The sequence below is a fragment of the Poecile atricapillus genome, chromosome Z (assembly GCF_030490865.1).
Source record: "Poecile atricapillus isolate bPoeAtr1 chromosome Z, bPoeAtr1.hap1, whole genome shotgun sequence".
Lineage (NCBI taxonomy): Eukaryota > Metazoa > Chordata > Aves > Passeriformes > Paridae > Poecile > Poecile atricapillus.
Window position 1 is genome coordinate 92,498,255 of NC_081289.1, and position 21,893 is coordinate 92,520,147.

At 40.5% G+C, this 21,893-nt stretch overlaps 1 protein-coding gene across 2 annotated transcripts in view; it reads left to right on the top strand.

Moving 5' to 3' along the window:
- Window positions 1-21,893, top strand: part of PALM2AKAP2 (PALM2 and AKAP2 fusion) — a 265,174-nt gene that overhangs the window by 121,722 nt on the left and 121,559 nt on the right. For both annotated transcript variants that reach the window (XM_058864758.1, XM_058864759.1), the window contains exon 7: window positions 5,004-5,708. In XM_058864758.1, coding sequence (XP_058720741.1) covers window positions 5,004-5,708 — 705 coding nt within the window. The remainder of the gene's footprint in view (window positions 1-5,003; window positions 5,709-21,893) is intronic.

The window sequence follows — 21,893 nt, forward strand, 5'->3', positions numbered from 1 at the left end:
TATAAAGTCCCTCTCCCTCCTAATAGTACTGGAAGAGTGCAATAAGGTCTCCACAAAGTCTTCTGTTCTCCAGGCTGGACAATCCCAGCCATCTCAGTCTGTCTTCATGAGAGAGGTGCTCCATCCCTCTGATCATCTTCATGGCTCTTCTCTGAATCTGAGCCAAAAATGTTCGTATCTTTCTTGTGCTGATGATCCCAGACCTGGATGCAGTACTCCAGGCAGAGAGAGTAACAGCAAAGTAGAGCGGGATAATCGCTTCCCCCAAGCTGCTGGCCACACTTCTTCTGATGCAGCCCAGGACACAATTGGCTCTCTGGGCTGCAAGTGCACGCTGTTGCCTCATATACAACTTTTCAGCCATGAGAACCCCAAGTCCTTCTCCTCAGGCTGCTCTCAATGAGTTCTTGTCCCATTCTGTCCTCACATTTGGAATTGCCCCTATCCAGGTGCAGCTCCTTGCACTTGCACTTGCTGAACTTCATAAGATTCTCATGGGCCCACTTCTCAGGTTTGTCCAGGTCCCCTGGATGGCATCCCTTCCTTCTTTTGTGTTGACTGCACCGCTCAGCTTTGTGCCATCTGCAGATTTGCTCAGGGTGCCCTGGATCTCACTGTCCATGCCATTTATAAAGATACTGAAGAGCACCAGTACCAAGAGAGAACCCTGAGGAAAACCACTCATCACTGGCCTTCACCTGGATACAGAGCCATTGACCACAGTTTTCCAACTCCAGCCAGCCAATCAATTCCTTATTACCAAATAGTCCATCTGCTGAATCTCTGTCTCTCCGATTTGGAGACAAGGATGGGGGACCATATCAAAGGCCTTACAGAAGTGTGAATAGATGACTGTTGGTCTTGTCTTGGTGACCATTGGCATTATTCTATCACAGAAGACCCCCAAATTAGTCAAGTGTGATTAGTGAAGCCATGATGGCTGACTCAGATAACCTCCTTATCTTTTATGTGTCTTAGTGCACCATCTAGGATGACCACGATCTTCTTAGGCACAAAGGTGAAGCTCACTGGTCTGTAGTTTCCCCTGTAGTTCTTCCTTTCTCCTCTATTAAAAAATGTGGGCAGCATTTCCCTTTTTCCAGTCAGAGGGGACTTCACTTGACTGCCAAGACTTTTCAAATATGATAGAGAGTAGCTTGGCAACAACATAGAATTAAAGAATCATTGACTAGTGTGGGTTGGAAGGGAACTTTAAGATCTTCTTGTTCCCTCAATCCATCTGCTAGGGGCAGGGATACCTTCCATGTTGCTCAGAGCTTCATCCAGCCTGGCCTTGAATATCAGCCAGTTCTCTCAGGACCCTGGGATTCATGTCATCCAGTCCCATGGACTTGTGGCTATTCAGCTTCATCAAGTGATCCCAAACATGTTCTTCACTTGCAGAGGGAGGGTTTTCACTTCCCTCACACCCACCCAGAGGATCAGGTACTTCAGAGAATTGGGAAGCCTGACTCCAGTGAAGACTGAGGCAAAAGGATTCATTGAGTACCTCAGCCTCCTCTATTTCAGTCATCACCAGTTCACCCTTCTTCTTTGCAGGGAGATACAGGGAGATAGATTCTTCTCAGTCTTTTTTTCCTAACCTGTGTACTTAGGAATTCCTTCTTGTTACTCTTCGTGCCCCTTGCCAAGTCCTGTTCCAGCTTTGCATTGGCTTTTCCTGACCCCTGACATTAAACCATATTCCTGTACTCCAGTACATATTCCTGTACTCTCATTGGGTCATTGCTTCTGATGGTAGGTGTTGCTTTCTTACTCCTTTGTTTGAGGAGTAATCAAAATCTGAATCTAAACCACTACAGGGGTTGACTTTAGCTCAGCCATGTTGGTTTCTAGCCTGCCTTGTTTATTTCCTACACATTGGGATAGAGAGCTCTTGCATGCTAAGAAAAGTGATCTCAAAGCCTTGTCAGCTCTGGTCAGCCCGTCAATCCTTAAGGACAGTTTCCCAGGGGATCTCATTCACCAACTCCTTAAACAGTTGAAAGTTCACTCTTGTAAAGTTCAGGAGTTTGTGTTTGCTCCTTGCCAGGTTCATGCTCCTCAAGGTCACAAACTCAAATGTGGCCAGGTCCACATGATTTAACTATCAGATTTTTGCTATTTGCTTCTGAATTTATTCCCACTGTACAAGCCTTCTTTTAATGCACGATATTGAACTAAATTTTTTCATAAAAATAGGGAGGGTGTGGCAGATTGCATCCTCTTCTGCTCTACAATTACATGGCATTCAACTATTTCACATGAAAATCACCAGTCTGTAATGAAAAACCATACACCAGATAATATTTTTAATTTTCAAAGAAAAAGTGAAGCACAGGAGCTCTAGCGAAGGTAACAGGCAGCCAGTTGATGGGCTGGTGGTGCCCTCTCTTTTGAGCTGTGATGCTCAGGACAAATCAGAAACTTCTGCTCATCAGAGATGATTTTCTGAATGCCCTGTTGCTATCTCATGGTTCAGCTTAGCTTCAGTTCAGCTGGCCACTCAGAAACCTGACAGTTTTAGGATTTTCACCATAGGCAAGCCAGCCTCTATTTTTGCCTCTGTAATGTTGAAAGTTACTGAACAATAAATTTGCCTGAGCAGCTCTGATGAGGTCAAGTGATGTTCAGAGCCCACTCACCCAAGTCCTAGGCACCAAGCCAATAAACAAAATTATTCTTCCTCCTCAAGAAACTGCACCTAGAAAGTTCTAGAGTGTTAGAGTTGCCTCTTTTTGTTCAATTTTCACTATAAATTGGATTAAAGGCTTCTGAGCAGAGGCACTTGGATAAGACATAAAGGACACTTGCATACCAGTTCCTGGGCTGGGACAGTCCTGAGCAAGTGATCCAGGCTATCTGCTCTCTGACCTCCAATATGGTGCTGTCTGCCAGAGTTTCTCAGAGCAATTGCTTCATAGGTTAATTGCTACCAGCCCTGGGGCAACAGTTTGTTCTTCATTTCCAGACTTAATTTCCTGTTTCCAACCATGCCAGGTGCCTTGCAGTGTCCAGCTGCGCACCTCAGAGCAGAGCTCAGCTCTCAGCCTTGCAGCTCCCTTCTGGCTGCCCAGGCTGCTGTGGGATGGCCAGGCATGAAAAAACAGCGCAGGAGGGAGATAAAAAAACTGTAAATCCTACTTTATTGTGGAAATGGGCATCCTGTGCCCAGGGTCATGACAGCTATGGACAAAACTAGGCCACAGACCTCCTGAGGCAGTGGTAAAACACAATCCTTAGGGATATTCCACTAGGTTACAATGGTCAAGGTGAGAATGGTGCTTCTGCAGCCCACTCTAGCCTACAGCAATACATCACTCTCAGAGGCAGCAAGGCTCCTTCACCCACCATGATCTCTGTCCCCTGGCTCCATGGAGGTGTTTGTGTGGTGTTGTACTTGACCTAACCAGTCCTTCTGGGGCTGGCCGAGGTCTGAGCAGATGTACGCAGCACATAGATGGCCAGACCCAACCATTTTTCCCACCAGACTACACTCCTAGGGGACAAAGGAGACCATGTCACAGAGAATAGCATGCATCTGCTCACCAACACATTAATTCTCTATCTAGCACTATAGGCAGTGTAATGAGGCATGTCATGATAAATTTCCTATTGATGATGAAATACCTTGCTTTAAGGTTACAGTAAAAGTACTTCTACAGTGTGTGATTAAAAAGATTGAGGAAATATGTTAGAGTAACAGTAATTTTTTTATATTAATTATTTTTTTAAAATACAAACATACCAAGCTACCTTGATTATTGGGGCAAGGATATTCTATACTCACTTGAAAGTAAATCAGGAAAAAAAAAAAAACATTCCAGTTTGCGGTATCCCCAGGTAAGATAAATCATGATTATACCATTGAGCTTCGTTGCTGAAAGTGATCACTGAAAGTTTCACAAACACATGTCACTGCCTGTGGTAATTTGTAATTAAGTGTCTGTGGATGTCTGTCCAGGAGCCAAAATGTCTTCATATGCATACAAGGATTGCTTAAACAAATGAACACTTTGGAAAGTCTGAAATACCTTTGCACATTTTTTTCTTTCAAAAGCTGTCTAGTGATATGTCATCGTATCTCAGAATGGGTGTTGGAGCAGAGTAGACTGCTCGTCTATTCCTACTGTGTGGTCTACACTTTTCATCTCATTACTATATCCTTAACTGCTAGAAAACCTTTGCTATTCTAAAGCACCAGCCCTCACACATGTTTTTACCTGTTGTTTCATAACTCTTTGAAAATCAGTTACTTATTACTACCTTTTTCTTCAACTTTCACAGTGATGCTTAATGCTTAATTCACAAAAACAAGAGATTACTTTTTGGCTATGTTGTACATTTTCTTAACCTGGAAGCAGAGGTCACCGTTGACATCTTGGTGTGGAAGCTGAGAGAGCTGCCCTGCCACATACCTGTGGGAAAACTTGTCCTATTCCCATGTGATTTTTGTTTTCCCACGTGTAGAACAGAGATAACAATATTTCTTCACCCCTCTAAAATATTTTGAGTCCTACGGATGGAATAGTTAAGGAAGGACAAGAATTGATAATTAAATGGTCCAGGTGTTGCAGCAAACAAAACTCATTACCAACTAACTGGCAGTTTGATGACAGAAAAGAGAGTAGAGGGTTCTCTCTGAATTTTGAGGCAAGTTCAGAATGGAAAGTTAGAGGGCAACCTGCATGCTATCACCTCCCCGTGTCTAAATTACACCTAACCTCTTGGTGCTCCCATTTAACCAGAGACGGCTCCACATGGTGTGAGCTGGAAGAGCAGGTCCTGTTTGCCGCAGATATGCCCAACCTCCACCTACATAAAAAGCCATAGTGTAATAGCGTCCACAGCACTGCATTCCACCTCTAACGTAGAATGCTTAGCTGTTTAGAAGCAGGAGATAGGAAAAAGGGGCACCGTAGTTTTCTTTGTCTGTTTGGCAATTAACCATTCACTGGCTTTTTTTGTTGTAACATGCACTTCCTCTCTTGTTTTCATTCAAGCTTTGTGCACCATGGAAATTAATGTGGAGAAAGACAAACAGACAGGAGAGACCAAGATTGTCTCTGCTTCACCTGTTGGCCTAGATGAGGCCCATCAAAGAGGATTCAAAGTCTATGATGATGGTTCCAAGGTAGTCTATGAGGTTCACTCTGGTGGCACAGTGGTAGAAAATGGAGTACATAAATTAAGCTCAAAGGACGTAGATGAACTTATGCAAAAAGCTGGACAATCAAGTGTAAAAGGAGGGTATGAAACAATGACTGTGTCAGACAAAAATGTGGTAGCCGATGGAAACCTTAGCCATATGAAGGAGCAAATGCTCTTCAAAGAGGCAAAGCTGGAAATGGTACACAAATCCAGCAAAGGATGTGCTGTGAACCCTCAGCCACAAGACAAACCCTGTGGTGGTGAAACCCCAGAGGCCAGTGCAGATCAGCCGGTGACAATGATATTTATGGGCTACCAGAACATCGAAGACGAAGAGGAGACAAAAAAAGTGTTGGGCTACGATGAGACCATCAAGGCAGAGCTTGTGCTAATTGATGAAGATGACGAGAAGTCACTGCGGGAGAAGACAGTGACTGATGTTTCCACCATGGATGGGAACGCTGCTGAACTAGTCTCTGGCAGGCCCCTGTCAGACACGACAGAGCCCTCCTCTCCTGAGGGTAAGGAAGAGAGCCTGCCCTTGGAAACTGCCCCAGGTACACAAAAGAAAAAGCGCTGTCAATGCTGTATTGTCATGTGAACACCTCCTCCTTCCCTGCTCCAGGCAGCTCCTGCTCCATCACTTACCTAGACCTCACTGTACTTCTAACTGCAATACTGTGAACTGGAAGTGAATGCCTCCATTGCCTTGCAGTTGGGTTGCTTTTCTTTCTAGTTCTTCAGGAAGAGGAACACATGGTTATTTTCCCATCAGGCATACTATTTGGTGTTGGGGAGGGGTTGGGGGTTTTTGGATTCTTTTTTTCTTTCTGTTGTTGGTGATGGTGTTTTGTTTTGTTTTTTTTCCTTAATACTACAGAGTGAGAGATAAATGAGAAATGGAACATATGTTTTCATATTTATTTCATTTATATATATATATTTTATATATATAACAAAAACACTTTTTACGTTTTTTCTTTAAGTATCTGGCAAGCTTGATCAGATTCCTAGGATTTTGTGGGAGTCTGAGTTTCACAGCTACCAGATATGAGAGCCTTAAAAGTTGTTAGTTCTCCTTTTTAAGAAAAATCACATTAAGCATTAATTTATAGATAATATTTTTTATTTTTTAGGGGGCTCAGATCACTTTACTGTTCTAATTTGCTAAAACTCAGACAAGCCTTTCCCAAAGGAATTGCTTAATTTTGGTTTTTAGTAACTTTCCAGTTTAGTTTGCAGTGTCAGAAAAACCCATTAGCCATTTCTGCTTATTGGTGATACCAGAAGTGGACCTTAATTATTCTTTCTAGAAAATGTATGAATGATCATTTTGCCTTATATAAATCTTCCAGATTACAGTATTGTATATGCACTTCATCTCCCCAAATTAAAGCTGAAATTGACATGAAAAAGATGCAGCTGTCACACCAACAGAAATGGAGTCACATATGAGAGTTACTTTGAGTAACTCTGCCAATGTTTATACATGAAGTTTTCCTGCTGAACTCCGGTAGAAGAGGGATACTGATTTCTATTTCCCTAGAATATAAATGAACTTTTCTGACAGTCTGACCCTACTCCTACTGGATTCAGTGGTTAAATTTTTAGTACTGGTAATGGGGGCAGGGCCAGAGTTATCTTTTCTAGTTCTTACAGAAGCATAATTTCTCACAGAATGTACCTTCAGTGCACCTACATAATGACAGGCAATTGGGTCTGATGCTGCCCTGCTTGTCCAGGTAAAACTCCTGTGGAAGTCCACTGGAGTTTTGTCAGAGCAGCTCTTCTGGGAGATCCTCTAGCCACAAGACTAATATTTTCAGAACTGCTGGTGGTTTTGGATGCTTCATTTTCTAATGTGGGGCACTAAAAGACGCCTGATTTCCAGTGCATTTTTCTTCATCTGACCTCTGAAAATCAGGCCTCTTAAAAACATTTAAAGACGAAAATATAAAAATGTGAAGGCATCCAAAATCAATGTCTTTCTTTTTTTCTTGTTCCTTGATTCTTCTAAATGAGAAAGCAGATAGCTTCTTCATGGTGAGTTATTATGAACCTGATTCTTGTATCATGTTGGTTTGGCTTAAGTTTAACTTCACTCACTGTAGTGGAGCTACTCTGGAATTATAAGTACATGAGTGAGATTAGAAATCAGGTTTTATATTTTCTGATAGTGTGAACAAGTACTGAAGCTTATTTTGAAGTGTCTCTGAAACTATCAGATTTTAAAAATCAGTAACAGCAACTGAAAAAAACAGTAAAAAAAAAAAAAAAAAAAAAAAGAAAACTACAAAAGCCTCTTTTCAGACTGAGGTGGTTCCTATGATATTTCTGTTCTTTCTTGGATGGTGCTTTTACTGCATTAATTGTTAGTCCAGAGCATCTGATTAAACACAGTTCTTGCTCTGTACTCTTTTCTTTCTGTGCCAGTAAAAAAAGACACTTGTTCAGTGGTGGCAATATGAGGCACACTGAAAACCTACACATGAAAAAAAAAAGCAAAAGATAATTCCCACGTTATGTCACTCAGCTGTCACTGTGGAACTGGTCAATGAAAATTCTCACCACTGCCTAAGTGACTGTCAGACAAAAAAAGCCCAAACAAGTAGTAAAAAAAGCAAGAGTAGTAAAAGACAGTCTCACCTCTTTGACACCTGCAGAAATTTTGCTGACCTCCATATCAGCTGCAGTGGCAGAAATGAATAGACTTCCACATGTTCCCTTTGCCTCCCTTGGAGGCTTTTGGTTGGGAGAAGGACCAAATTCACCCAGAGAAGCTCTGCACATCATTCTTTGACTCAGGCTTAGGTGGTTAAGTTTTATCACAGAGAGGAAGAGCCACAGAGCCTCATATTGCAACAAAAGGTCTGGTGGCTGTTTTTTAGAAACTAGCAGCCTGTGTGTGGTTTTGGCTGAGTTGTGTGGGTTTTGGGGGTTTTTTTTTGGTTGGTGGTGGTGATGGTTGGGTGGGGTTTTTTTTTCCTTTTCTCTCTTTTCCCAGAAACTCTAAGCATTTACGAATCTAAACATTTCTTAAAACAAGACCCTAAGTTTCAAGCCCAATATGGCAGGTGAGGCTGTCCCCAGGCATGTTTAGAAGCCCTGCAACACCAAGGGTGAAGCCCTTTCTGTCTGGCATCTACCTGTCAATGATGTGGGAGCCCGGCACATTTTGAAATAGTTCTGTCACTCTGGGGCCTGCTCACCTCACCACTAATACTCAGAAAAAAATCTCCCAGCCAGCTCCTCCTGGCCTGGCCAGTCATCTTGTTGCTCACCACCTTTTCCTCTCTGGGTGTGATGCCACCTTCATAGTCACCCTGGCCTCATGGTGTCTTCACAGCCTTATCTTTTTCCCTCTGCCACTTCAGTTCCCATATGGACATTTTTGTCCAAAACTTCCTGCTTGGGAAATTTGGGCTATCATAATAACCTAACCCCTTCTGTCCCTGCATCTCTTGAGCCATGTGCTCCCCTGTCAGATGAACTTCTGGTTCAGCACCAACTCAGCATTTTGGGGATGACTCCCTTAGCAGCCAGCTTTGGGAGATGCTTGCTGACGCTGGGACCAGAACGTGTCTGAGAACACTGCACCATCAGAGGCACAGCATGGTGGGGAGATGGTGGCACACCACAGACCAGAAATGGCCCTTTAGTGGTTAGAAGTAGAGCACAAGCCTTAAACCTTAAACCTCTCAAATACCTACTGCTCAGTACTTGTAGCTAACATTGAGTGCCTAGGAAGGCCCGTCATTTTCATGTGTTCACATTAACTCCATGGTTAACAGGCCCCGGGTAGGTACAGGAAAGCTAAAGGTTTACCTCTGTAGGGTTGGTCTTTACAGGTCAAAGGCAGTTCCCCATCTGAGGTCAGAAAAAATGTGAAATAGGAGCTAATGGGTCTGAAGTCACAGGGCCTTAGCTGAAACACACTTACTCCAATCATGCTCCTCCACAGAGGCCACAGCCATGCCTGGACATTGCCTTGTTCCTTTTAGCCATTAGCCTGCAGCCAAGTTACAGGGGGATTCAGATGCATTAGCCCAGGCTGATGAATGTAAACTGGTTTTCCAGGGATGGTTTGGGCTTTGAAAGGGTTGGTTTTCCCCTTACCCTTGGATAGGAGGCTGCCTGTGGAAATCCATGAACAATCAGGCGCAAGGGAAGCGGCCTGCTCTGTGGTTAAGCAGAGAGAGATTTTTGTAAGGATCATTATGGGATGGGTTTTTTTAATATTGTTTCAAGCAAAATCCCTGTCTGTTTAACTCATGCCATCACATGTACATTTTCAGTTTCAGCATGAGGGGATACAAAAATGTAGAGTCAGAAACTGGTTCAGTAACAGCATTTTGCCACAACAAACTGCTCGCCTTAACTTTTGTAAGAAAAACAAAGAAAAACCTCTTTTCAGTGTATTTTTTCCTAGACTGGGAAAAAGGTAACCTAGGAAACTTTTTTTATATTTTGTATTTTCTAAGTTTCTATAAACCCACTCTCCATGTTGTCCCTTGTTTGCATTCAGGGACCATTTCTTTTGCAAACCACTGCATTTTACTTCCATTCTTTCTTTTTTTTTTTTTTTTTTTAACAGAAAAGAATACAAATCAAAAACCACAACATTATGATTAGTGGCTAGGCAATCTCTTTCAATTACTAGAATATCAATACAGAAAGAAAAGAATTACAGGGTTGTTTTCTTTTTTTAATTTCTTGTGGCTGATGTACTGTATGGTATATGTTTACAGAACTCCTCTGGTCTGCCTTTGTGATGTTATCGAAATGAATGACAAAGTAGGTATGATGTGCCATTTAACAGTTTGCCTTAGCACTCTTGCGTTTCCTTCTTCTTTTTTGTATCTTTTATTTCCTTATTTTTTTCCAAAAAGTGCAGGCTGTATTCCAAAGCTGTATAAACACAACATTATCTTTCAATCCCCAGCAAGAGAAGCGTGCATAAGCCCTTCTCCAAGAAGTGCACCTCCACCAGTCCAGTACAAGACTTCAGTCCTGAAAACAAAAACATGTAGGCCTAATTCTGCTGTGTGTAGACGTGTTTCAGTCAACAGGACTGCTCACAGGGAGAACATTGTAGGCATCTGCAAGATCAGGGCATGAATGATCGACACAGTAGTTTACATGTTCCTTATATACCTATACAGATTTTATTGCCCAAGCTGGCGTAATCCGAAAAGCTAACTCTAAGCATTGTACTTCTACTGAGAAAAATGCAAAACAAAATGGTGCTTAGCATCTGGTAGGATTGGGTCCTGAGTCACCATTGCTATCATCCATGAGCAAACATTCAGAGGGACTTCCCTGATGGCTAATATATATTAGTCCCCTGCCATTGTACCTAAGTTCACTACTGATTTTTCACACCTAAAATTATTAAGATACCACAGATTAATTTGAGCAGAAAGATAGCATAGAGAGTTGCTAGAGAAATAAAAGGTGTTCTACCTTTTAATTTAGTCAAACATCCAAATGGCATGCTTGGAAAGTAAGCGGGGATATAATAGAAAATGTAGTATTTTACATTTGTGTATTTTTTTAACAAATAAATATTTTTGTAATGAGATACAAACCCTAGATGGGTATTGAGTTTTGGAATATCATCCTTCCCATGACATTGAGCCTTTCAACTTTTTCATATGTTTATGACAATGCCCAAATTACTGGGATCTTTTGTAGACCTAGCCACCTTTTTTTCCAGGAAGAAGGACCACAACACTTTTTAAAGAGTCAAGTTAGAAGAGTAGAATCCAATATAACTGCTATAAACACAGCTAAATAATTAAACATGTTTCACAGAAAAAGGTGGACCTACGCCTTCTATAGCTAGACAAATTTATTTACCTAGAAAGCAAATATAGTAGACAATAGCTAACTACTTTCAGCGGAGTGGTATGGCTAATAGGGGAAATACATGTTTTGTCGTATTTTATCCAACATTCGTTCTCAAAGTGTAAGAGATGGTGCCACTGGAAGGAGTTGAACAAAATATTTTAGACAAAGTAGAGGATCGTCCCACATGCTGAGGCATGGATTCTTTATTTTTTTCTAAACTCACTAAGTTTCAACCAGTTCTCGCTGTCTATTGGAAAGTTTAAGATTTGCTCAGATTGTGTTTGTTCACCCTTCTGAGCAGCAAGAGTAAACTTTAGTTCTGAGCTTAATACTTGCAGACTATGACAATATCCAAGAAAAATGTAGACTGTAATTTTTGTATGTAAAAGAGTAAATTCTATAAAATGGACAAATTTATTCAGTTTAGAATATAAATGGATTGTCATCTAGTCCAAAGACAATATAAATCCAACTTGTAATATAATCTTCTATTAACTTAGCTTGTAAATAGTGACAAGGGTGCATGAAGTTCTTTAAAATGTCCCACTTGTATTTAAAATTAAACAATTATAAAACTGAGCCTTTTTCCCTGTGGGTTCAAAGAGTCTTGCAAAATCTATAGCTTTTTACCTGTGATGGTTCCACTTAGGCTGTTTGGTGGATTAAGAATAGGCCGCTTTTCTTAAGGGTAAACTTGTGAAGAATTCCCAGCTCCTTCCTTCAGTTTGCAAAAGCTTCTCTTTCCTTGCAGGGTTTTGCTGCTATTGTATTTCAAAGCTTTCCTGCAATTGTATCCCAAATACTTCTCAAAGGTGGATTTAGGGGTTTGTTCTAAGAATTAATCTACTTCAGGAATTGAATAAAAAACCCTTAATTAATTTTTTAGAATTAGCTAAATAACTCAAGTTCACCAGTTTTGGTATATTTATACATTTTTAATTTGCACTGGTATATTAGTGACTGGTACCAAAATTTCGACCTTGCATATCTATTCATCAGGTCTGTAAGACCTAAAGATTTGCCCATGAGCATAAAATCAAGCACCCAAGTAGTCCTTTTTAATGGGATGACCCAGAGAAGTAAAATTTAAGCACGTGCACAGATGTGTATAGGGTCTGTTCTTTAAGCAATATGCTACAGGCAAGGCTTATGCTGCTTTAACTGTGTCTTCTTATTATTTTAATTAGAACTTTTAATGGTGTTGTGAAACTGGTGCACTTTTCTGCAGAGGGTTTTAGAGCATGGTCTCCTTGCTGACTGTGTTTGAGGAGACAAACACCCTGAAACTCTGAAAATCCCACTGCCTGGAGATGCAGGGGACAGAGGGGTAAACCTTATACCTCCACACAAACACAACAGAATAGAGGTAGTGTTAACTTTTATTTCCATTTTTTTCTCTCTGCACACCTCTGACCCAGACTCTGTCTGTCCCCTGCCTCTGTGCTTGTTCTCGTTCTGGACACTATGGTTCAACTGATCCCTTCTTCTTCATCCCTCTGCTTCCCTTTTTGTGGTCTTCTAGAAAAAAGAGGGGGAAAAAAGGAGAGACCAGACTTCCAAAACTCCATGGGCCTGCTGGTGTCAGTCCTAAGACATTGTATATTGTTCTCACTATTAGGACATTTTCCTGTATTTTCCTAGATTCTTCAGACATACTTGATATTAAAGGAGCACTCTCCCTCACTATTCATCTGGCATCCTGTGGGTTTCCCAAACAGCAAGTTCCATTAAAATCTTGCTATTTAGGTAACTCTGCTGTCTCTCTTACTACTCCTTTGGAACACACTATGCCTTTTGAACTCATATGAGCCAGATGTGTCCAAGTGCATAAAATATCAGCATCCAGAAAGCAGTTCTTACAGCAGCAGAAGGCACTCCATCCCGCCATGTGTCAGGTTGCTTTTACCAGGGCAAAAATGCCTGGAGAAAATGTGAACTTCCCCACAGACTAATCCAGCATGCAAAGGCATTGTCAGTAAAATTAGCTGCCAAGAATCTACTGAATCTACAAGAATTCCTCCAAAATAATATGCCTGTTAAAAAGAGGCAAACTTCAAAATTAAGAAGGTTTTGTGCAACCATATACAGTCCCAGTTTAACATGGCACTTAAGCTACACTAACCTTAAGCACATACTTGAAGTGTAACACATAATTAGCACTGTGCAAGTTAGGGATAGCCTTTAGGATGTGTGAAGATCACCCAGTATTATGATTAAGGTGCTTTACTGATGATGGTCTTAAATATTGTACCTGTTATTCCTGTTATTTTGCAAGGAACTGCTTAGGGGCAGATACAAGAGAAATAATCAATCTGAAAATTTTTGCTTTTCCATTAACCGACTGAATCTGACTGCAGCAAAGGTAGCAAGAAGGATAAGGTCAGGACAGATGCAAAGAACACATTTCTGAAGGTTGTCTGTCCCTCCCAACTACATTCACTCAAAGAATGACTCTTTATAGGGGTTCAAGAAAATGTTGTGTAAAATGCAGCTTTCATGGTGAATGTAGATTGTGGTTGAGATTTGTTTTAAGCTTTAGTCTCCCACTTTCTTTGTGAGCTAATGTAAATAAAATCCCATTTTGTTGGGGAAGAACTGCTGTGCTAACACTGGATTAGAATTGCTGGGGATAGCTGCTGTACTTTGTAACCTGAAGTGTACTTTTTTGACTGTTATGTTTTTTTCTTCAGATTAAAAAAATGAGTAAAAAAAAAAACAAAAAAAAAAACCAAACCAAAATAAAAAAAACCAAGAACACTGCCAGCAACAGCCATGCTGTAACTGTGGCTTCTCTTTTTTTTTTTTCTCTCTGTACAGTATTACTAGTAAATAAATCTGCCTTTTCACTGCGCCTATTTCTGTGTCTTTTTACTGTGTTTCTCTCTACCTACCACTGTTCAAGATATGCTGTGATCTCAAGAATATACTGCGCTGGAGCTGCCTCTCTCACTAAAAGAATTAAAGTACTAACCCCACAGTTGTTTTTTTTTTCCCTTTCCTCCACTGCTGTGCCTTGTTGCTGTAATTTTTATAAGATCCTTCATACATATTAACTCATCGTACCTGTTACTGTCGCACTTCTTTTTTCCTTTCCTTCTCATGTGATACTTTGCCAAGCATATTGTGGACCCTGTAGCTCTAGGATCACATTTTCATATTTGAAGAAGAAAAAAAGATTTGGTTTAGCCAGCAAGGTAGTATGTTCTGAGCAAACTTATTTCCTGACTGGGGGAAGTATTCTATACAGCGTATATAATTTGTGAGAAAAGAACATGGAATTATTTAAGCACTGATAAAGTAAACAATGTGCAATTTTCTTTCAGGTTTATCAGAGACAGAGTCCTCTCTATATCAGGACTGGAAGAACCTCACCATAGTCTGACTTGCAGGAGGGGGAAAGAAAAGTAAAAACCCTCAAGTAGTTTTATTTTCCTGAAATGCTGTGTTTACCTGAGGTTAGAACTGTGGTTGGATGGATAACATAGGTAGGCATCACATGCCTCCTTTTCAGAAATTTAAAAATTCATCTTAAACTCTGACATTTAAGAAATGCACCACAAATTGGTTATTGCTATACAAGTACCCACCCTCTTCACCTTTCATCCAGAAACCATACATATAAAATGTGTATGTACACACACACAGAAGCCTTTGCAATATGGTACTTTTTAGCATCACAGAAGGGAGAATGGCCCTGCACTTCTGCTGTATAATTTAGTCCTGAAAGTTTTGCAGTAGATGGGGCTTCAAGTTGTTTTTTTCCCTACTTGCATTCAGTGACAGAAAGTCAATTTGGCTGTCCAAGAAGACTCTGTGAATGCTGGGAGAACAAGCATGGTTCTGTCATCAAAGGACTAGAATTGATTCAGCTGAGAGAAATGATTATAATTGTTTCAATCTCTTTTGGTTTTGCAAATACCTTCCTAATTCAGAATGTGTGTCAACATGGGATCGTGAACTTGAGTTAGCAGTAGTGTCTGTGAGAAGACCATGAATTGGCAAGGGCTTTATCACGCGCAACTAACTTAGTGCTCAGATACTAAGATACATCAGGTACATATTCCATCTGTTAGTGCATACCATGGCCTGTGACATGCTCTTATTTTCACTCCATGGTCACTTTGTACCATATTCATGGGAACATTTTCAGCTGATAATTCCCCTGCTGTACAAAACTGAGTCATCCAAATAAACACCAAAACCAGAAACAATTTTAATATTGCTGCTGTTGCTAAGATTTCCGAAACAAGGTGTTCCCATGCATTCCCCCTTCAAAAATTTCTAAGAAAAATAAAGGGGGTTGGGATATTTTTAATGAAATGCTTAGCAGCTGATAGCACAGCACTCCCCTGAAGCTCTTCTGGAGTGGTTCTGTGGAGGTCAGTGACTTCACAGAATAAAGCTACAGTCTCTGTAGTTTCTTTTTCATTTATCTTAATAGCTCCGGTAACAGAAAGAAAATAGGTGCATACTCTCAAAGTTCAACATTCAAGGTGTTTCAGTAATTGGAGGAGGCAGGGAGGAAATGGAATAGCGCATTTTCAGAGAACTCCTTACTTTCCTGCAAGACCCTCACAAACTGCCCTTGATGCCTCAAAATTCATACCAATTCTGCAACAATTCTTACTTCACACTGTGATATTTTCAAGGTTACCTGAAGAAAGCTTTAAGGCTAGTAACTGTAAGAATTAATAATAAAAAAGGGATAAGAAGTTAATAACAGTTTTTGCTGTTCCAGGACTTCCATTTGCAGTTCTCATTTGCTGCTCAGATGTCCATTGTCCACTATGCACAGTCACATATGAATTTGCTATAACTGCTCATGGGGAAATACAGGCTGGTCGCTGGAGGAGTTTGAAAAACCACAGCATTAGGCACAGCTAAGTCCAGAACATCCTCCACATTTACCTATGATAGAAAAAACTACCTGCTTTGTTGTCACAGGATTCTGGTTTACATGGGTCACCTTCTCAGATGAGACAAAGAAGGAGATACTTGTACAGAAATAGTTTGCTATATCAGACTTGGAGGAGGGCACTTCCTAAAATATAACCCAAAATAAGAATCAAGGGGAAAATTAGCTGGCTGAGAGAGATTGGGTCACTCCAAATATGAGACAGGGAGGAGTTGTGTTGGTGCACAGACACTGGCATACAAATGTAGGAACTTGGTTGACACAGAAAGAAGGGAATTGGCTCCTGTCTTTTATACACAGTAGTTCTTCCTGGTGTAAGGAAGCAAGGTCTCTGGACTCACTGAGAGCTAATAAAGATGCTGGCTCAGGTCCTGGGAAACATTGTTTCCAATTGCTGCTGCTCTGAGCGGTTCAGCATGACCTCACAAAAAGTCTCTCATCTGCAGATCTACAAAGGTATGTAGAGACAACATCATTCACTTGATTGTCATGGGAAGTGCAGGCACCAAAAATCCTCTGTGAGTCCAAATCCTCTGTGTTTTTCATGTTTTACATCTGTAATTTAGGATATTTAGCACTACCCTGCCTTGTGCAGCCGTGGTGATGTGGCTGTTGGCATCTGTCACAAGACTACAGGAATGTGGGGCACACTGTGGGTATGCAGCATCATAAAACATCTTCTTACTGATACAGTTTTGGAATGGTTCTGCTTATTAACCTCATTGCCAAACCGGAAAAAATAGGCCACATTGCAATCAAACTAAACCAATTACAGCAGACATGCATTTGCTGGGAATGATTGGTTTGCCCTGAATTAGGAGAAAAAGGATCTAACTGTAGCATGTTTGGTGGCTTGTAGGTAGAAACACAAAGGGAAAAGAATAGGTGAAGGGAAAAAAAGGAGACATGCAAAAATGGGTCACTTTCTCAGACGTGACAAATCACTTCAGCTTCCTTTTTGAGTATTTCCACTGTATGTAATGCATCACTGGTTACAGATTCTCTCCGGCTATAGATGATTCTGCTCCAGCAATGGAAGAAATATGGTAGCTCTTGTGGGCAGGGGGCAGTTGCAGAGCTAATCAGCCCTGCTGTAAGAGAGATTATCTATTCACTTGAGCATAACCCTGTGTTAAAATGACTGTACAGTGGTTACCTCTAAACATCCTTGAATTGCAGTTTGCCAGCATCCTGTGGCTTAAAAGGAAGGATACTGCTTACTATCATCAAGTCTTGATCATTACATTTCACTGGAGTGTGGTAGATATATCATTCATTTTAAAGCAAATGAGATTACTTAGCCCTGACGATTTTTAAGCACATAATTTCTGCTCAGTTTTTGTTGCATTGTAAGATGTTGCTTCTTAACATGCTGTGCTAAATTACAGAAGCATCCTTATTGCTTCAGAAATAAGGTTTTATAGACAAAGGGGGGGTGCTTCCTTCTGTTGACCAACATAGTCAATTTTATATTTTTTATGGGTAAGTTACTGGTGAGATGGGGTAAAGTAATAAATCTGTAAAATACCACATGGAGTTGCACACTGAGAACAGGGCTGACATCTGGAAATTCTCCACTGCTGCTGTTTCAGTCTGCATTTTTTTTACAGAAGCTGGAGGTCACCAAGGGGTTAGTAAATGGTGAGAGTTAACTAAGATAGATACCACCCTGGGAAGAAAACAGCCCTTACCTTAACAGGAGAGAAGTAATGTCTATTTTTGCTTCTAAAACGTAGGCTGAAACTCTAGTGTTTTTTGGGGTCTTTTCTGAATCTCCATTTTATGTAGTCAAACAATTTGAGATGAGTCTTTGCTGTAATTTAAAACAGAACAAACAAAAAAATCCACCAAAAAAATAAAATAAAATAAAATTTAAAAAAACAAGAAAAGAAACAGTAGCTCCTGAGATTTCTGGCTAAGGATGAATACTGGAAAATACTTGCTCCAGCTGCATGTACAAGAAGTCCTGTAGGTCTGTGGTACTCTATTTTCTGAGCCCTTTTCTGTGGCATTTATGGGACCACAGACAATATTCTTCAGTGCTCTTAAATACAATGAGTGCTCTTAAATAAAATGAGACTAAGACAAATGGAGAAGCTACTGAAATATTATACACTGTTTAGCTTCTTCACTGATTTTAAGTTCAGTGAAGTTCAGGATTTTGAGTTCACAGAGCTGGAAATACTGAGATTAATTTATTGCTCTGTCTTCATAATGTGCCAAACATTTGCTAAATATGAACAAATCCAGGACCTAAAATGGAGGCTGTTACCTGCCTGTCTCCATTTTCTTCACATATTACAAGTCCTACAGAGAAAACACTGGGGCTTAAAGCACTAAACAAAGTTCAAAGTATTAAAAAGTTCTAATTGAAAGTGAAAATAAAAGAAAACTAATTATTATCTCTTATCCAGCACCAAAAAGGGTCTCTCTCTAATCCATAGTCTAAAAGGAACTCAAATCAGTTTGATGTCAAAAGACAGCTTTCACAATTTAACAGCTGCAAATATTAGAAGCAGGGCCAACAAGTCCCTTAGAAAAAGGTCCACATGTTCTTTCTGGGTCAGAATCTTACCCCAAACCCAGCCAGAGAACTCAGAGTGCCTATGTGGGAAGTCAAAGCAGACTTTTGTCACAAAGTACTAGAAATAAAGGAATGTATCAAAATTAGTTCGAGAAATGCTCTCCGGTGCAATAATATTTTTAAAGCTGGGATCTTGACTGCCAGAGAGATTGCAAGATGTAAATAACCAGTCCCAGAAAGCGAAATTCAGGGAGGGGAAGACAGACTTTGATTGCATTCTCAGCTTACTCTGAAGAAATGCACTACATGTCACCATCAGACCTGAGAAGCAACTGTTTTTTCTTTTAGAAAGAAAATAAGTGGCACAAAATCAAAATGTTTTCACAAAGGGCTCTGCTGTGTGCAGAACTTCAAAAAGCAAATCTCTTTACAGCAGCAAAGTGGGGTTGACCCTGCAGTTACACTGCCTGGAGTTCCTGGTGTGTTCCAGTATTGCCCACTATAAAAACACATGACTCATTGACCAAATTACAGCCTTAATTTTCATCTTACGTGTTCAGTCATTTTCAATTATGTACAATTACGTTAAGAAATGTTTGGCCAGAAGAGTTTCTAGAAAAGCTAATAAGCTTTTTCAATAGTAAGCAGCCAAGTTAGTACATTACTGTGATACAGGCTGCTGAAAGCCATGCTGTTCAAATAGGTAAGAAAATAAATGTGCAGTAGGAAATAAAAAAACTACTTTCGGAGAACAGACCTGTAAAAGATACTGCAACCCTTCTATAGTCTTTGAATCCCCACAAATGCTTTATGTCATAACAGAAAAGAATTAGCCATGTACTTGAATTTAATAACATGGGTAGCCAAATTTATTTCCATGGATCTGCTTGTACCATCTCATGTCATTAGAGACTTTTTCACAAAGCCCCACATAACTGGAAACAAAAGATATGAGCCATCCTGTAAAGAAAATACCTTTTTTGGAGAACAGGATTGTTAAACAGTGCCAGGCAGGAGAGTGAAATAATTATGAAATAGGTTCAATTTGAAAGAAAGGGAATTTAGGTTAGATATGCAGAAGAAATTCTTTTCTGTGAGGATGGTGAGGCACTGGAACAGCTTGGAGAGAAGTTGTGAATGCCCAGCCCCAGTCAGTTTTCCAGGCTAGGTTGGATGGGACTTTGAGAAACCAGATCTAGCTGGGGTCTCCCCTGCCCATGGCAGGGGAGTTGGAACTAAATAATCCTTGCGATTCTTTCTCACCCAAACTGCTCTTTGGAATGCAATTAAGTGCTTTAAATTAACTGAACTGTCTCAACCTGCAGTGATGAAGGTCTTGCCTTCTGTGTAACTAACCCCCTTTTCTTCCAAGACCTCTGCTTTGTAGGATTATCTTCTTGATCCTCCACTGCTAATGGGCATGGAAACCTACCTTGTATGGCTCCTACAGAGAATGGGCAGCAGGGATGGTGCTGAGCAGAGAATGAAAGGAGGCAGAAACTTGTTACATGGTGTTCTGTTTTAAGGAGGCTGAGAACACTGTCAGCACTGGAGCAGAATAAATATGCTGTTTTAATTCAGTGAAAACTAACAAATGAAAGCAAATTAAAAGGAGATTCTACCAGGCTGATCCCTGGTAGAATTCAGTGAATTCTGAAAGTGAAACTTTCATTTTCTGAATTGATCAGTTGTTTAAAAAAACACAAATTGTAGGGGGGGGGGTGGGGTGGGGGGTGGAAGCCATAATATCTCATGGAGTAAAATTATTGCTATGACATTACCTTCAAATTTTCTATCCAAAATTATTATTAGTCATTCTAATTGTTATTCGTGAATTCTATGTGATCTTATTCTTTTAGAGCTGTTTTTTTCCAGAAACTTTGTTGTTCAGAGTCAAAGGGAAAATTGCCTTGGCTTCAGCCAGCACAGCACTTCTACATGAAGCCTGCGGGGCTGACATTACAATTTCAAGTCAAGTGTGTCTAATAATGAAGCTAGCTATGGGAAAGAGACCCACAGCTGTATGTTGTCAGTAGTGGATGATGCTCCTTTTCCTACTGACTGTGGCTAGCTCTCTGGTTTTCCCTTCCCTCCCGACTGCTGCCTCTTTCCCATCAGCTGCATGCATATTTGCACAGCATTCATTTGAGCACTGATGCACCACATGGATGTCTCTGAAGCAGAGATCCAGTTTGATGCTGCCATCAGAAAGGAAGACTCTGGTCTAACATGCATTGTTATGCATATGAAGACTAGCACACCTGTTTGACAGATGTTTGTGAAGAAACTTTTCTCCAGAAGTTTGTTTCCAAGAACAAAGATGGGGAATGATTGCTTTTCCTGGACTCATCATCCCCTGTATACAAATCTTCCAGTGTCATGTGCATCTTGAAATGCTTAGACAATACTGATGTTTGTAAGATTTACATCCAGGTGTGATGTCTGAGCCCAAAACAAATCTTCCCTTTCCCACTTCCACTTCATAAAGTAAGCAAAACTCAAATCAGGTAGTAAAGATTGAGGCAAGAATATAATATGTTTTTGCCAGAAGGATCTTAGTGAAAAAATGTCTTGTAGACACCCCATCCCTCCAGAGGGGTCTCAGAAGGGAAGCAATAAGCAAGTAAAAGCCTTGAAGCCAGAAGCTCTGCAAATCTGGTCTCTGCATTCCTTACTCAAGTCACCTGAGCTCTCTGCCTCAGCCTATCTGCTGTCTAATTTTTCAGGTGGAGACACTATTCATCTTAAGATAACAATATGAGCATTAATTAGTGATTATAGGGACTATCTCCACAATGCTGTACAGTAGTTTTAGTGGCTTCTGCCTGTTTCAGTACAAATAATTAACACTGATTATAACAGAGTCACTAAGACAGAGTTGCTAGCTCCATTCAGTTAATTTTGTCCTTAAAAAGAAATCCTCTCTTGAATAAAATCTGTGTGTTTTGATAGAGGTAAACTGATACTTTGTCAATATAATCACATAGTGCTTTTAAGTGTCAGTACTACTGCAACAGAATTCAGGTCCCTTGTGTATGAAGAGACTAGATTGGAAAATTGCCCCTGGCACAGTCAGGGAACAGGATTCCCTCTCTATTGAAGTAAAGTGTCATCAGTACTCCCAAGCAGGTGTTCAAATGAATGATCTTATATGTAGTTCAGCATATATTCCCACTCTGACTCTTGAAGTGGGAGTTAGGCAAAGACAGACAAGTATCTAGTTAGGCAAGCTGTGGCAGAGCTCCCAGCTCATCTGAGTTGAAGGGAAGTTAATCAAGGAGAAAACAGGTTTCTGGAGCAAGGGAGTACTGTGAGAAGAGAAAAAGAGGAATACTTGCAGGTTTTCCCAGTCTGATGAGATACAGGGAAGCACCAGGCAGCACAATAAATTGCAGGTGGACAAAATACCAGTTCTTCACAGCACTCATGCTGAACATGGGGTTAGGTTCCAAC